Below are 15443 nucleotides of genomic sequence, written 5' to 3'. Positions count from 1 at the left end.
CTCTGGCTAGTTTAGCTGAAAGGTAAGTATATTTTAATGTGTTTTCCAGTTCTGCAACTCTAGTAATTTAAGCGGTAGTTATGCAACATAGAAGAACTACTTCTTGAGTTACTTGGTCACATTCTTGGTTAAAATTTGTGAAAAATATTCATGAAGTCATATTAATATAGTGAAGAGGATTCTCTGTGGAAAATCATTTACACATTCAAGCTGGCAAGGTAAATGCAGTTTAGAATTTCCTTTTGTGCTCCTGACTAGAAAACTGTACCTAGTCTTTTCATCTGACCCTAAGTTATTGCTACTTAGAAATTTCCACTTTTTTTTTTTTTTGGTAATTTGGTCTTTCTGGCATCCTTTCTTCATACTTCTCTGTATTTTATTTTTAGCCTGTGGAGGTTTACATCATGCATATGATTGTGTGCTCTGCCCCTGAGCTATACCCCAACTGTATTTAATATATAAATAGTTCAATTATTTTATCCTTAGAACAGTCTAGATAACCTTATCCTCTATGGATGTCATGATTATTTTGAGTAAAATAAAATTTACTATATTTTTGTGCCAATAAAAGGGTCATTGTTTTATATTTTTCTCCCAGATTATTGAGGAATAAGTCACATGCACACACACACACACACACACACACACTTAAAGTTTATCAAAGTGATGAGTTGATGTGCAAATCCATTGTGCAGTATAAAATGAAGATAATCACTCATCACTGAGTGATGAGGTAGTTAACAGTTAATTTTTCTGTGTAAGCATATATACCAACTTATTAACAACAGTTACCCGCTTTACTTTAGAGCTTGATATTCATTATTCAATATATTTTTTAAATTTTAAATTTTTTAAATTATCTATTTATTGGATAGAGACAGGCAGAAATTGAGATGGAAGGGGCTGATAGAAAGAGAGGGAGAGAGACAGAGAGACTCACTCTCAAAGCTTCCCCCTGCAGGTGGGCACCAGGACCCCGAGCCTGGGTTCTGCACATTTGGAGTGTGTGCACTTAACCAGCTGTGCCACCACCTGCAGGGGGAAAGATGGCCCGTATTTAATGTTCTTATAACTGAAGTTTGCACTTTTTTCAGTTGCATCTCTCCATTTCTCTATCCTCTCAGCATCTGAAAACACCAACCATTCCATTCTCGTTTGGTTCAAACTCCATATGTGACACTGTACAGTATTCAACTTTCTCTGGCTTATGGCAGGTTTTCTTTTTTTTTTTTTATAGCTGAATAATATTCAGGTGTGTGTGTGTGTGTGTTACAGTTTTTAACCCATTAATCTGCCAAACGACACATCATTTGTTTCCATATTATGGCTATTGTGAATATTACTGGTCATTAGTATTCTGTGAGCAGTGTATGAGTCCCTTTGGGGGAAAGGTTCAATAATATCATCATACTTCTGTTAAACAAATTTAAATTTATAACCTGTCATCATGGAATGTTAACACTGTATGTAGTCATTCCCTATGCAGTGACATTGGATTTTAATATTTAATTTTTATCACTTGGGATAATATAAGAGCAAAGAATATTAAATAAGTAGACATTGTAAAATGTATTTTCAGTAATTACTAATATTTTTCAATCTGTAGTCCAGAATGCAGGGAGAAGATAAGTGAACTCAACATTGTAGAAAATTTGCTGATGATTTTGCATGAGTATGACTTGCTTTCCAAAAGGTAGGATTGCTAGTAGGGAAAATAACAATATCTTATATTTGATAAAAATGATCATTGTTGGAAGTCGGGTGATATAGCACAGGGGGTTAAGCGGCATGTGGCGCTAAGCACAAGTTCTGGTGTTAAGGATCCTGATTCCAGCCCCTGGCTCCCCACCTGCAGGGGAGTTGCTTCACAGGCAGTGAAGCAGGTCTGTAGGTGTCTATCTTTCTCTCCTCCTCTCTCCATTTCTCTCTGTCCTATCCAACAACGATGACATCAAAAACAACAACAATAATAACTACAACAACAATAAAAATAAGGGCAACAAAAGGGAAAATAAAGAAATATAAAAAAATTTAAAAAATGATCATTGTTGCTATTGTTGTCATATGATTTATATTATTAACTGAATATTACCATAAATTTAGTATTTATTATTATTTAACTTTATATAAGTAAATCAGAGCATAAATTCATCTTTAATCTTGCATTGATTCTATTAGTAGATCTAGACATAGAATTGGGTTATGTGAATTTTATAGTCACATCTTTAGTATTTTGACTTATTGCCTTTATTTAAAAAATTTTATTTATTTCATTTTAGTGAGAGAGAGAGAGGAAGAAATAGGGAAAGCTGGATAGATAGAAACCAGAGCATTGCTCAGTTCTGCCGTGTGGTGGTTCTGGAGATTGAATCTGGTGCCTCAGGCATGAAAGTCTTTTGCAGAAATTTTTGCATTTTTTTTTTTACATCCTATTTAAGGAAAGAAACTCAATGCTGGCTCTATTTTAATTTTGCATATTATATGTTTAATAAATGATTTGCTAAAATATACTGTGCTTAATTTGAACAAATAACATATCTACTTACATGTTTCATGATCACCTGTTATAACTCAAAACAGTCTTGAATAAAATTGAATAATTTTTTACTTTAACTGCATATTGCCTTAATTACTTTATCCAGTTAATTATATACTTGGTTTAAATAGCATTGAATCCTATATCATTTGGTATTTAATTGAGTAAGAAATTTCCAAAAAAGACAATATAGATAACAAAGCTTAACTAATGAAGCCTTGATACTTATTAAATTCATTGAATAATTTTTCTGTCTTTTTTTATCTTTTATTATTCAATAGAGAAAGAGAGAAATGGAGAGGGGAGGGAGATATATAGAGAAAAAGAGACAGAGAAGTATCTGCAGCCCTGCTTCACCATTCTGGAAGCTTTTCCTCTGCTCATGGGGAGCAGGGGCTTGAACCCAGGCCCTTGAGCACTGTAATGTGTGTGCTTAACCAGGTGTGCCACCACCTGGATCCCACTGAATTCTTTTTCAAAGAAAATTTGATCTTCTTTTAAAAATTTTTTTTTAAGATGGGGGGAGAGAGAGAGATAGATATATAGAGAGAAAGAGCCCTTCAATATGATGGGAGGCAGGCTTAAACCTGAGTCACTCATATGGCAAAGCAACAAGCAAGCTGAGCTTTTTGCAAACCCTTCACCCTCTGTTAGAAGATATGTGAATAGTTGTGGTTATTTGAGCTCATTCAACAAACAGCCTCTGCACAGGTATTGGAAACCCAAAGATAAGTGAGGTATGGGTACAGAACAGGTGAGGTGACATCCATGCAAATCCATGGGTTCATCATAACCTGTAATGGTGTGGTTAATGGATGTATAGGGCACTTTGGAAGGAGAGAGAAATACCTTCTGATCAGAGCCAAGGGTCACGTGAGATTTCCTGAAGGAAGGAGTTACTAGGTAAAAGAAGTGAGAGTCGGGGGTCAGGGGGTATCGGTGGGCTTAAGGATCTCGGTTCGGTTCGAGCCCCCGGCTCCCCACCTGCAGGAGCGTTGTTTCACAGCTGGTGAAGCAGGTCTGCAGGTGTCTATCTTTCTCTCCCCCTTTGTATCCCTTCCTCTCTCGATTTCTCTCTGTCCTATCCAACAATGACAACATCAATAACAACAATAATAACTACAACAACAATAAAACAACAAGGGCAAGAAAAGGGAAAAAATTTTAAAAAAATAAGTGAGAATGCAAATAAACTGTACTTCTCCACGGAGGTGTGAAATGGTATGTACCAGAGGGATGTCCCTGGCTGGACACTACTGGAGTAGAGGTTGCGGGGGAAAAGTACTTGAAAGCTAGAATTGACAGTTCTGTTGTTACTGATGCTAAAAAAATTAGCTTTTTAAAATAGTTTGTAACCTAATTGTCTCTTAGACCATGTGAGGAATATAGTAGTTATCTGACAGAGCAAGGTCACAGAACTTTGGTGGTGAGATTGGTGATTTACACACCCAAATATGAGTGTGAGGCTCTAGCCTCTAAACCTTATAATTTATAAACCACTGTTAAGTCAGTAATAATAAAAATTATAGTAAAGTATAGCTATTCCTTATCAGCATTTTAATATGCCAGTTCCTGCTGTAATCATTTTAGTATATTAAGTCATCTGATTTGTTGAATGATTCTGTTAAATTCCATTTATGTAGATAAGGAAACCAGATACTTTTAGTGAGGTCATGATGGGCTTTTTGTGCTAAAAGAAATGATCCTTTCCATGAAAATTATAAAAACTCAGAATGGGGGGATGCAGGTGGTGGCACACCTGGTTAACGCACACCTATGGTGTGAGAAGACCTGGGTTCAAACCCCTGGCTCGCCCCTGCAGGGGAAAACTTCACGAGTGGAGAAGCAGGGCTGCAAGTGTCTCTTTGTCTGTTTCCCTTTCTATCTCTCCCTCCCCTCTCAATTTCTCTCTGTTTCTATTCAGTAATAAATAATGATAATAATAATAATAATTAGAAGTGCAGCAAATTTATAAAAAATTCAGATTTTAAGTATAATCAGATTTATTTTGGGTGGAAAATTTGTCTAATGACAGGGTGTGGAATTAACGGACTGGTGACAGCAAGATCCACTTAAAACAAAGACAAAATGTATTGTGTAGGAAGTTTGAGAAGACACCACTTTTTACCAATGAACATAGATTAACTTAAAGTTTGGGAAGGATAGGAGCCATGGAAAATTGACACAGGAAAAAAGGAATTGTGAGGCATTATGGGAATGAAAACACTGGAGGTCGATAACAGGAGGATTTTGTACCTTGCACATAATTAAGAATCACAAGAGAGACAAAATGGGAGTATGGATTGACCTGTCAATGCCCACATTCAGCTAGGAAGCAATTACAGAAGCCAGACCTTCCACCTTCTGCACCCCATAATGACCTTGCGTCCATACTCCCAGAGGGTTAAAGAATAGCAAGGCTACCTGATTCAGCTTTCTGGTCCTTTTTCCAGCCATGACATTATCTCCCCAGACAATAACTTGGATCCACCTGCATATCAGATTTCAGGCTAAGGGGGGAAAAAAAGCTAGTATAGTCACAGGCCCTTTGGAATATAACTAAAATAGACCTACTAGCTATCTATAAAACTGAGACCCCTCAACTCTTCATCTGCACTATTCCAGCCTTTAGATTCATGATTAGTCAACAATTTGTTTGGCTCTATATGTTAACTATTTTTTTCTTTTTTTGTTAACTCTTTTTTCAGCCACCAGGTTCCAGATGCTAACATGATGCCAGACAGACTTTCCTGGACAGACAACCCCACCAATGAGTCCTGGAGCCCCACTTCCCCAGAACCCCACCTCACTAGGAAAAGAAAGAGACAGACTGGGAGTATGGGTCAACCTGTCAACACCCATGTTCAGCAGAGAAGCAATTATATAATATAGTTAATTATATTATATATACCCCTCTTATCCTATGGTTTTGTCATTGTTTTCTTTTTATAAAAAATAAATAACAATAATAATAAAAGGAAACACTGACAAAACCATAGGATTATGGGTACAACTCCACACAGTTCCCACCACCAGAACTCTGTATCCAATCCCCTCCCCTGATAGCTTCCCTAGTCTTTATTCCTCTGGGAGTATGGGCTCAAGGTCATTATGGGGTGCAGAGGGTGGAAGGTATGGCTTCTGTAATTACTTCCCCACTGAACATGAGTGTTGACAGGTCGATCCATACTCCCAGCCTGTCTCTCTCCCTTGGGGCAGGGCTCTGGGGAGTTGGGGCTCCAGGACACATTGGTGGGGTTGTCTGTCCAGGGAAGTCTGGTTGGCATCCTGCTAGCATCTGGAACCTGGTGGCTGAAAAGAGAGTTAACATACAAAGCCAAACAAACTATTACTAATCATGAATCTAAAGGCTGGAATAGTGCAGATGAAGAGTTAGAGGGGAGGTCGGTCTCTGTTTTGTAGATAGCTAGTAGGCCTATTTTAGTTATAGTCCAAAGGGCCTATTACTATACTAGTTTTTTTTTTTTTCCTGAGCCTGAAACCTGATATGCAGGTGGATTGAAGTTATTGTCTGGGGAAATGATGTCATGGCTGAGAAAAGTACCAGAAAGCTGGATCAGGGAAGAAAGTAGTTCCCAAATATGGGAAATGGGTATAAATATTGTTGATTGTAACCCTCATTGAGCTGATGTGATCTGGGGCCCATATTCAGCTTAGGAGCCTATGTGATCTCTGTATCCCTGTAGATATGAGCTCACATTCTGTAGTCATGAGTAGGAACTTTCCAAGCTGCCCAATTTCAGGACCCATCTTCCTCAGGTGGAAGATAGAGTATGTTGTCCATCCTCCCTTCAGAGAAACATTCTCTACCTTTGTTGATCTACGTTAAGGGAAAGGGGCCCACAAAGGGGTCTATTGTGTTGTTCCTGATAGAGATGACGGGTAACATTGAGGAGAGGGATTTATTTGAGGTCTAGGCCCATCATGTCTGTTTGGGAATCTCAGGACTCCCCCTGAATAGGGCCATAGCTGATGGGGTGGCCTGATAGTGACTATAGAGTCATCGTTAAAGTATGCCAGTCTCTTGCCCTTACTGAACTTTTGCAGTCCTTGCTTTAATAAGGTTAGCTTTGGAATGAGTGAGGGAAGTGTAATAGGAAGTAGGTGAGGAGGGTTATCTAGGTCTAAGTAGACACTATTTCATTATGAACTTTGTACTGACTCACTGCAGACTATTGTGTACTTTTGCTTTCAGGTATATATTTTACCCTAATTTATGTGAACATATGCTCTATCTCATGGGACCTGATCTATATCTAGGTTTTGGGACTTTGTTAGGAAGTGAACCGCCTGGAGTGGAATTAGAGAATCCTATGAAAGGAAAGGTCTCACGCAAGTAATGAGGCTGAAGGGTTGACATTCCATGCCTGATGTCTCTGGACACAGTCTGAAGTGAAGCATGCTGAGGTGATACTCATTGTGTTTATTAGGTTGGGATCAGCAGATGAGATATCATTTGGTATGAATTGAGAGAAGCATGCAGGAAAGTGAGCCCCAGCCTAGAGGTTCCAGGACTGGAGAAATATAGGCTCTGTAGAGGAAGCGGGAGGTTCCTGCTGTCTTAGGGTTTAAGAAGACAATAGATAGTTTTTGCTATTATCGTATTATTTGGCAATTGGTTTAACTTTGAAAAATCCCTTTGTTAGGATTTGCTGTATCATACACAACATCACCCTAATTTATGTCCTTTGACATTATTTGTATATAGCTGTGTCACTGGTTGCTTCTGTTCTCCCTGGTCTAAGCTTTTAAGAGAGTCAACATATCAAAGACTCAGCCTATGGTCTGTGAATTAAAAAGTCTGAGACATCCAATTTTTCCCCTCTAATATTAATTACATAGTGACTACAAATATGACTACAAATTAATAGGAGTGTACACAAACACCATTCCCACTACCAAAAAACTGTGTCCCACCCCAGCCCCCACCCCCCACCCCCCTCAGTAAAGCTGAACTTCTGCTCTCGCCCTCAACCCAGAGATTTTTACTTTGGTGCCCCTACTCCCAGTGTTTCCTTTTTATAAATAAATAAATAAATAAATAAATAAATAGAATAAGAATGCTATCGGGGAGGGGATGGGATACGGAGTCCAGTGGTGGGAATTGTACCCCTCTTATCCTATGGTCTTGTCAGTGTTTCCATTTTATAAATGAAAATTAAAAAAAAAATCACAAGAATGGGAAGAGAGGTAGGGGTGAGCACACTGCATTATTTACAGGCTCTTACAGTTGACCAGGAAATACTGAGTACCAAAGGTTTTTGCTTGGCAGAGACAAGTTTGGGAAAAAGAAGGAAATGACTTAAATGATTCCCAGTCTGCTGGCTTTGAAAATTGGATTGGGAGGAAGGATATAAAAGAAAGAACAGATTTGAAGAAGAGGACAGTAACTTTGCTTTAGAACACAGCAGAAAAAGCCAGACAACTAGAATTTCTGGCAGCTGGGGGAGACGTGTAAGCCAACCTCACAAGTCAGGGTTGAGGGAGTGTGAGACAGAAGGACTAGGGTTGGTTCTATGGAACATGTCATCAGTGTCCAGAGCTCAGCGGATCCTCATGTCATATGCCCCCAGTTATTTTTATTTTACTCTCCAAATAGTCACTAAGCACTTTAAGGTCTAATTCCTCTTCACTAGCATGTTTTTGATAGCCATTCTGTTTGAGTATCTTGTCTTTTCAGCCACGCAGTAAGTTTCTAAATAAGACTTTTTTTTATTACTTATTTTCCCTTTTGTTGCCCCTGTTCTTTTTTATTGTTGTTGTATTCTTGTTGTTGTTGATGTCGTTGTTCTTGGATAGGACAGAGAAAAATGGAGAAAAGAGGGGAAGATGGGGTGGGGGGAGAGAGACACCTGCAGACCTGCTTCTTACTTCACCGCCTGCAAAGTGACTCCCTACAGGTGGGGAGCCAGGGCTCAAACTGGGTTTCTTTCTTTCTTTTTTTTTCATTTTTATTTATAAAAAGGAAACATTGACAAAGACCGTAAGATAAGAGGAGTACAAATCCATACAATTCCCACCACCAGAATAGTTCAGATGGAGAGTTGGTGGGGGGAGGGGGAGTCTCCATTTTGTAGTTAGAAGGCCCATTTTACTTATATTCCAAAGAGCCCGTGACTATACTAGTTTTTTTTTTTTCTGAGCCTGATTCTTTTTTTTTTAATTTATTTTTTATTTAAGAAAGGATAAATTAACAAAACCATAGGGTAGAAGGGGTACAACTCCACACAATTCCCACCACCCAATCTCCATATCTCATCGACTCGCCTGATAGCTTTCCCACTCTCTCTCCCTCTGGGAGCATGGACCCAGGGTCATTGTGGGTTGCAGAAGGTGGAAGGTCTGGCTTCTGTAATTGCTTCCCCGCTGAACATGGGCGTTGACTGGTTGGTCCATACTCCCAGTCTGCCTCTCTCTTTCCCTAGTAGGGTGGGTCTCTGGGGAAGCGGAGCTCCAGGACACATTGGTGGGGTCTTCAGTCCAGGGAAGCCTGGCCGGCATCCTGATGGCATCTGGAACCTGGTGGCTGAAAAGAGAGTTAACATACAAAGCCAAACAAATTGTTGAGCAATCATGGACCCAAAGGTTGGGATAGTGGAGAGGAAGTGTTGGGGGGGTACTCACTGCAAACTCTAGTGTACTTCTGCTTTCAGGTATATATTTTGCACTTGTTTATGGATACGTGTGAACATATGCTCTCTCTCACAAAACCTGGTGTATATCTAGGTTTTGGGACTTTGTTAGAAAGTGATCCACCTGGGATGGAATTAGAGAATGCTATGAAAGGAAAGGTCTCACCTGAGTAATGAAGCTGAAGGGTTATCTTTCCACACCTGAAGTCTGGACGCAGTCTGAGCTGAAGCATGTTGAGGTGGCAATCGTTGTGTTGATTAGGTTGCGATTGGCTGATGCAATATTATTTGATATGGATTGGGAGAGGCATGCGGGAAAGTGGGCCCTATCCAATGGTTCCAGGACTGGGGGAAGTAGGGGTTCTATAGTGGAGATGTGAGGTTCCTGCTGTCCTAGGGTTCAAAAAGACAATGGATAGTTAATTTTATCATCACATTATTTGGTAATTGGGTTAACTTTGAAAAGTCCTTTTGTTAGGGTTTGCTGTATAGTACCCAGTATCTTATAAATAGCTGTGTCAAACTGGGTTTCTTATGCCAGTCCTTACACGTCATGCCACATGAGCTTAACCTGGTACACTACCGCCTGACTCCCTAAATAAGATTTTTTAAAAAAACTTTTAAAGATTTTTTGTAATATTTATTTATTTATTTATTCATTCCCTTTTGTTGCCCTTGTTATTTTATTGTTGTAGTTCTTATTGTTGTTGTTATTGTTGTTGTTGTTGTTGGATAGGACAGAGAGAAATGGAGAGAGGAAGGGATGACAGAGAGGGAGAGAGAAAGACACCTGCAGACCTGCTTCACCACTTGTGAAGCGACTCCCCTGCAGGTGGGGATCTGGGGGCTCGACCTGGGATCCTTACGCCGGTCCCTCGCTCCTAAATAAGACTTTTATAGATGTTTTACATTGAGCACAACGTGTGTCCCATTGTAGGGACTTGGTCCCTGCTAGTTTAGTAGCTCTTTAGCCAGTACTGTGAGGATATAACTTGGAACAGTAGTCATCAAACTGACTCTCAGGTTAAATTTGACCTTCTACTTGTTTTTGTAAATAAGGATTTACTGGAACCTACCCAATAATTTCCACGTGTTGTCTCTGACTGATTTGGCATTATGTTGGCATGATTGGATAGTTATAACACAGGAACTGTATGACTAGTAAAGCTGAAAATGTTTGATGGTGGTCCATCATTTACAAAAACACATGTTGGCCTATATGTGGAGTGATGATCAGTCATTTAATTTAATGTCAGGAGCCTGCCGTGTTGTGATTTTCCTTCTCTCCCTCTCCCTAGACTGACTGCAGAGTTACTGCGCCTACTGTGTGCTGAACCTCAGGTCAAAGAACAGGTGAAGCTCTATGAGGGAATCCCAGTTCTCCTCAGTCTGCTGCACTCTGACCATCTGAAACTACTCTGGAGTGTTGTCTGGATTCTGGTTCAGGTTTGTGAGGATCCTGAGACCAGTGTGGAAATTCGCATTTGGGGAGGCATCAAGCAGCTTCTTCATATTTTACGAGGGTGAGTCAGAGTGGGTTTTGGCCACTTTGGCCTCATTGAAAATTGGGGACTCTTATCATGTGATGGCAGATTAAGTACATCCTTAATGAGTCTCTTTGGTTCACATTTTGCCAAGTTATTTCTACTTGTCACAAGTCTGCTCTAAGTCAGTGACAAGTACATTCATCCTTTAAGCTCCTTGAGAGCTCTGACATACTTCTTTATGCATCACCAGTCTCTCATATAGCACTAGAAATTTAAGAAATAGACGGAGGTCATTTGAGGCTGCAAAAGTAAGTTGAAGGGAAACCCAGTAGGCCAAAGAAAACATTTTCCTTCCCACCTTTTTCTTGAATCATCGCGTGTTTATTCAAGTACAATCATTACTAGTTACTAAAATATCTGTGTATGCATATATCATTTATCTATGAAGAAAAGGCAAAAACTACGTTAAAGGAACACATAATAGTCCTTGGTTAAAATAAGAAAAAAATCCATCAGTGAAATGATTTGTCATGTACCTGACCCTTATCCTGTTGCCTTCCACTTCCTCATAATCACTGTCCTCTTCTTCTTCTTTTTTAAAAATATTTTTTTTATTTATTCCCTTTTGTTGCCCTTGTTTTATTGTTGTAGTTGTTATTGATGTCGTCCGTTGTTAGATAGGACAGAGAGAAATGGAGAGAGGAGGGGAGACAGAGAGGGGGAGAGAAAGATAGACCTGCTTCATCGCCTGTGAAGCGACTCCCCTGCAGGTGGGGAGCTGGGGGCTTGAACCGGGATCCTTGAACGCCAGTCCTTGCGCTTTGCACCAACTGTGCTTAACCTGCTGCGCTGCCGCCTGACTCCTCATTGTCCTCTTCTAAGGTGAGCTAATGCCCTATTATCTCTTTTTCAAAAGTAGGATGAATTCCTGTGACATTCAAAACCAGAAGGTGGGGGATGAAATTGTTAAAACATTTTTAAACTAAAATTCTCGAAGTATGTGGGAACAAATACTGTATTTTAAGTATCACATATGTATGTACATATGTATTAAAGTATTGAATAGTAATTTATTTAGCATCTTCAGTGGGGAGATTCTATTACTTAATGTTATTATGAAGTATAATTCATCCCTACCAGTGCTGAAACAAAGTTGAAAAGGCAAATTTCTGTTTGAAAGGGATCTCATTTATAGTCTCTAGACCATAAATAAAGCTTATATTAATAAAAGCTGAGTGACATCAATTTTAATATGAATAGATATTATCAAATCAATATTATTTAGGCTTTGTACTGGTTATGCCTGCAAGGATATTGCAGAACTAGGGATTATCAACTTGATTTTCTTGGAATATTCCAGAGCTTAAGAATAGGCTGTGGTATGGAGATCTGGTGGTGGGAATTGTGTGGAGTTGTATCCCTCCTCTCCTATGGTTTTGTTAATGTCTCCTTTTTTAAATAAATAAATTAATTAAAAAAACAGGCTGTGGACCTATGAACAGTATTTAACTATTTCTGACACTGCCAAGACAAAGGAAAAAATTTATAAACCTTTGTCAGTCAGCGTGATTTTATAATTATCACATAAAAATCTCTGATATTTTGAAGTATAAAATATAAGTCTCTCTTGTGATGGCAAAGTTATTGCTTCTCGATGTTAATTCATATGAGAAAGAGAAGAGCACCACTCACTCTACCACATAAGGACTCAATCTGGGGCCTCTGGGACCGCAGACACATGAGTCCTGTGATCTGATGCTGAGATCTGTGATCTGATATCTTTCAGGCCCGATGGGGAATTTATTTTATTCTTTTTTTTTTATAGAGATAATTTTTATTTTATAGAGGTAATGTTGGTTTACTTAATTATAAATATTTTTAGTAAGGTAGCATAATAAGCTAATCCCTTGATCATAGTGACTATAATTGTCAATTTTTTCATTTCCTTTGCTCAACTTTGAAGAATATGATGGTGGTGGTGATTGTTATTAGCCAATTGTTACTTTTAGAATAGCTGTGGTGATCCTCTTGGAGACTACCTCATTCCTTTTTTTTTTTTTTTTTTTCTTTTTTTCTTTTTTAGAGAGGAACAGTTATCCCCTCCTCATTTTTGTTGCCCTTGTTGTTGTTATTATTGTTATTGCTGTTGGATAGGACAGAGAGAAATGGAGAGAGGACAGGAAGACAGAGGGGGAGAGAAAGATCTGCTTCACCACTTGTGAATCAACCCTTCTGCAGGTGGGGAGCCAGGGGCTCAAACCAGGATTCTTATGCTTTGCACCATGTGTGGTTAACCCGCTGTGCTACCTCCTGCCTCCATCCCCTTTTGCTTTTTAAACATTTATTTGTTTTGTTTAGGGAGTGAGAGGTCAGAGCACTAATCCAGCATGAGCAGTTCTTTACTTGATGATATACTTGAATTCTTTAAAGGCAAAATACTTTTAAAGACAAAAAACTCTTTTTATCACATAGACCTGAGTTTAATCCAAGCTTAATACCAACTCTTTTCTTTTGTCTAAGTCATAGCTGTCTTTGACAAAAGAGTATTTTTTTCATCTGTATAGTCATTTTCTGGATGAGTGGTGGCACGCCCTGTGATTATACAAGTTAACTATGTGCTAGCACCTGGCTTCAGGTATTATCCTCACATTCATTTTCTCTCTCCTCCCTCCCTCCCTCTCTCTCCCCTATAAAATTTTATTAAAAAAATGAACAAAACTGGCTGCTGGAAATGGAGTGGCCAGTGCATTTCTGTAGTGCAGTGCTAGAAGTCTCCTCCTGGGAGGGTGAGATGCGTCAGCGCCTATTCTATGTGAAATATGCCTCAGTCCTCTAGGAGAACTTACTACCCCAGCTGACTAAACAGTGTGTTTTCAGAGCTTGTGCACATCCCTGGGCTGCCTCGAGCTGGCGCCATGGGGAGAGATGCCCACTTGTCTGCTACCTTAAGTATAAACCAGCCCTGTCATCAGAGCAGCTTCTAGAAAACCTGCTTCTATCCTTTTGAACTCAAAACTTAAATCCAGATACAAAGGTGGTCCCTACAGGGTTTTGATTAGGTGGGTGGGCTTATCCATAACATTTATTTATTTGCCACCAGAGTTATTCTAGGGCTCAGTGCCTGCATGACAACTCCAGCACTTCCAGTTGCTTCTCCCCCTTACTTTGGTAGAGGGTGAGATACAGAGAAATAGAAACTGAGGGTGAGAGGCAGAATAAAAAGATGTCTGCAGGGAGCTGGGAGGTGGTGCACTGAGTTAAGAGCACATAGTGCGAAGCACAGAGATTTCTGCAAGGATCCTGGTTCAATCCCCCCACCCCCCACCGCATCCCACCTGCATGGGCATCGCTTCACAGGCGGTAAAGCAGGTCTGCAGGTGTCTGCCTTTCTCTCCCCCTCTCTGTCTTCCCCTCCTCTCTCAATTTCTCTCTGTCCTATCCAACAACAACAACAATAGTGGCAACAACAAGGGCAGCAAAATGGGAAAAATGACCTCCAGGAGCAGTGGATCCGTAGTGTAGGCACTGAGCCCCAGTGATAACCCTGGAGGCAAAAACAAAACAAAACACAACAAACAAAAGTACTGCAAACCATTAACCCCTTGCTAATAATATGGGGGGCAAAACAAAAAAGTGCTCAGTCAGTTTAAGAAGTATCTTAACAACTTTATAAATAAATGACTCCTACTTCACAAAATACACAAAAGTCAGCTCTAGGGAGACTGGAAAATGAAATAGTAAACATAACACAGAAGAAAACTTTATGATGCAGGGAGGAGGGACATATTGTCAAACTTACTTAGAAATCACGAGCCATGAAGGAAAAATGGTAAATTGACTTATACATGAACTTTTCTCTTTCAGAGACAGAAATTTTGTTTCTGATCGTTCTTCTATTGGAAGCCTGTCTAGTGCAAATGCATCGGGCCGAATCCAACAGCTCCACCTATCAGAAGATTTGAGTCCACGGGAAATACAAGAAAATACTTTCTCTCTTCAAGCAGGTATTTATATTATACTACTACATGTCATTATTCATTACTGTATAACTTACTATGTTTAAAACATTGCAAGTTTAAAGAAATGTGAAGTTCAAGGCCACACATGCCCATTCTTGTCACTGCATACAATGACACAGTAATGTCCTGATAGCTCTCAATAATTTAAAAAAGTAAAAATTACTTTAAAAACTAAAAAAAATAAAATGTGAAATCCATGTGGGTGCCTGAAACTTCTTGACACCAGTGTTGGGCTAGCTGTTTGCCGATGTAATCGTTACCTTCCCTTTCAGGTTGTGAATGGATTGAGAAGTAAACATAAAAGCCAGAGATGCATAAGCAAGAATACTAGTTTTATTACTGGTAACTTTGGGTATAGGATTGCAGGTGAATCTATGATCAGAATCCCCATTTCTATGCTATTCTAGATCTTAAACACTCTCCTTAGGGGAAATTCTACAATCCACATCCCCATCCCACAAGAGAAAGAGAATACCTTCCTCACACACCCTGGGCTCCTAAAAAGGAAAAGACTGTTGTGTGTGCGTGGGTGTGCATACACGTTTTGGTAATCTGACACAACCTTGGCTGGTTGTACAGTCTACCCTGCAGAAGTGCATTTGACCTTTATAACAAGTGGGACCACAGTCCTATGTAGTGACCTGTGGGAGAGGAGCAGAGAGGACCTGGTGGGCCAGCAGGAGGGCAGGCAAATTTGAAAAGGGGAAGGACACATGGGGAGGAGGGAGGAGGACTGAGCAAGGAGGAT

General features: G+C 39.6%; 1 protein-coding gene across 7 annotated transcripts in view; it reads left to right on the top strand.

Moving 5' to 3' along the window:
* The first annotated feature begins 6 nt into the window (after positions 1–6).
* NEK10 (NIMA related kinase 10) overlaps positions 7–15443 on the top strand; it is a 189548-nt gene continuing 174111 nt past the window's right edge. For all 7 annotated transcript variants that reach the window (XM_060180452.1, XM_060180448.1, XM_060180447.1 and 4 more), the window contains exons 1-4: positions 7–22; positions 1607–1693; positions 10488–10712; positions 14541–14680. In XM_060180452.1, the coding sequence (XP_060036435.1) occupies positions 1659–1693; positions 10488–10712; positions 14541–14680 (400 nt within the window). In that variant the 5' untranslated portion in view covers positions 7–22; positions 1607–1658. The remainder of the gene's footprint in view (positions 23–1606; positions 1694–10487; positions 10713–14540; positions 14681–15443) is intronic.

This window comes from Erinaceus europaeus, chromosome 21 (genome assembly GCF_950295315.1).
Source record: "Erinaceus europaeus chromosome 21, mEriEur2.1, whole genome shotgun sequence".
In the NCBI taxonomy this organism is placed as follows: Eukaryota; Metazoa; Chordata; class Mammalia; order Eulipotyphla; family Erinaceidae; genus Erinaceus; species Erinaceus europaeus.
This window is presented reverse-complemented; position numbering and strand designations above follow the sequence as displayed.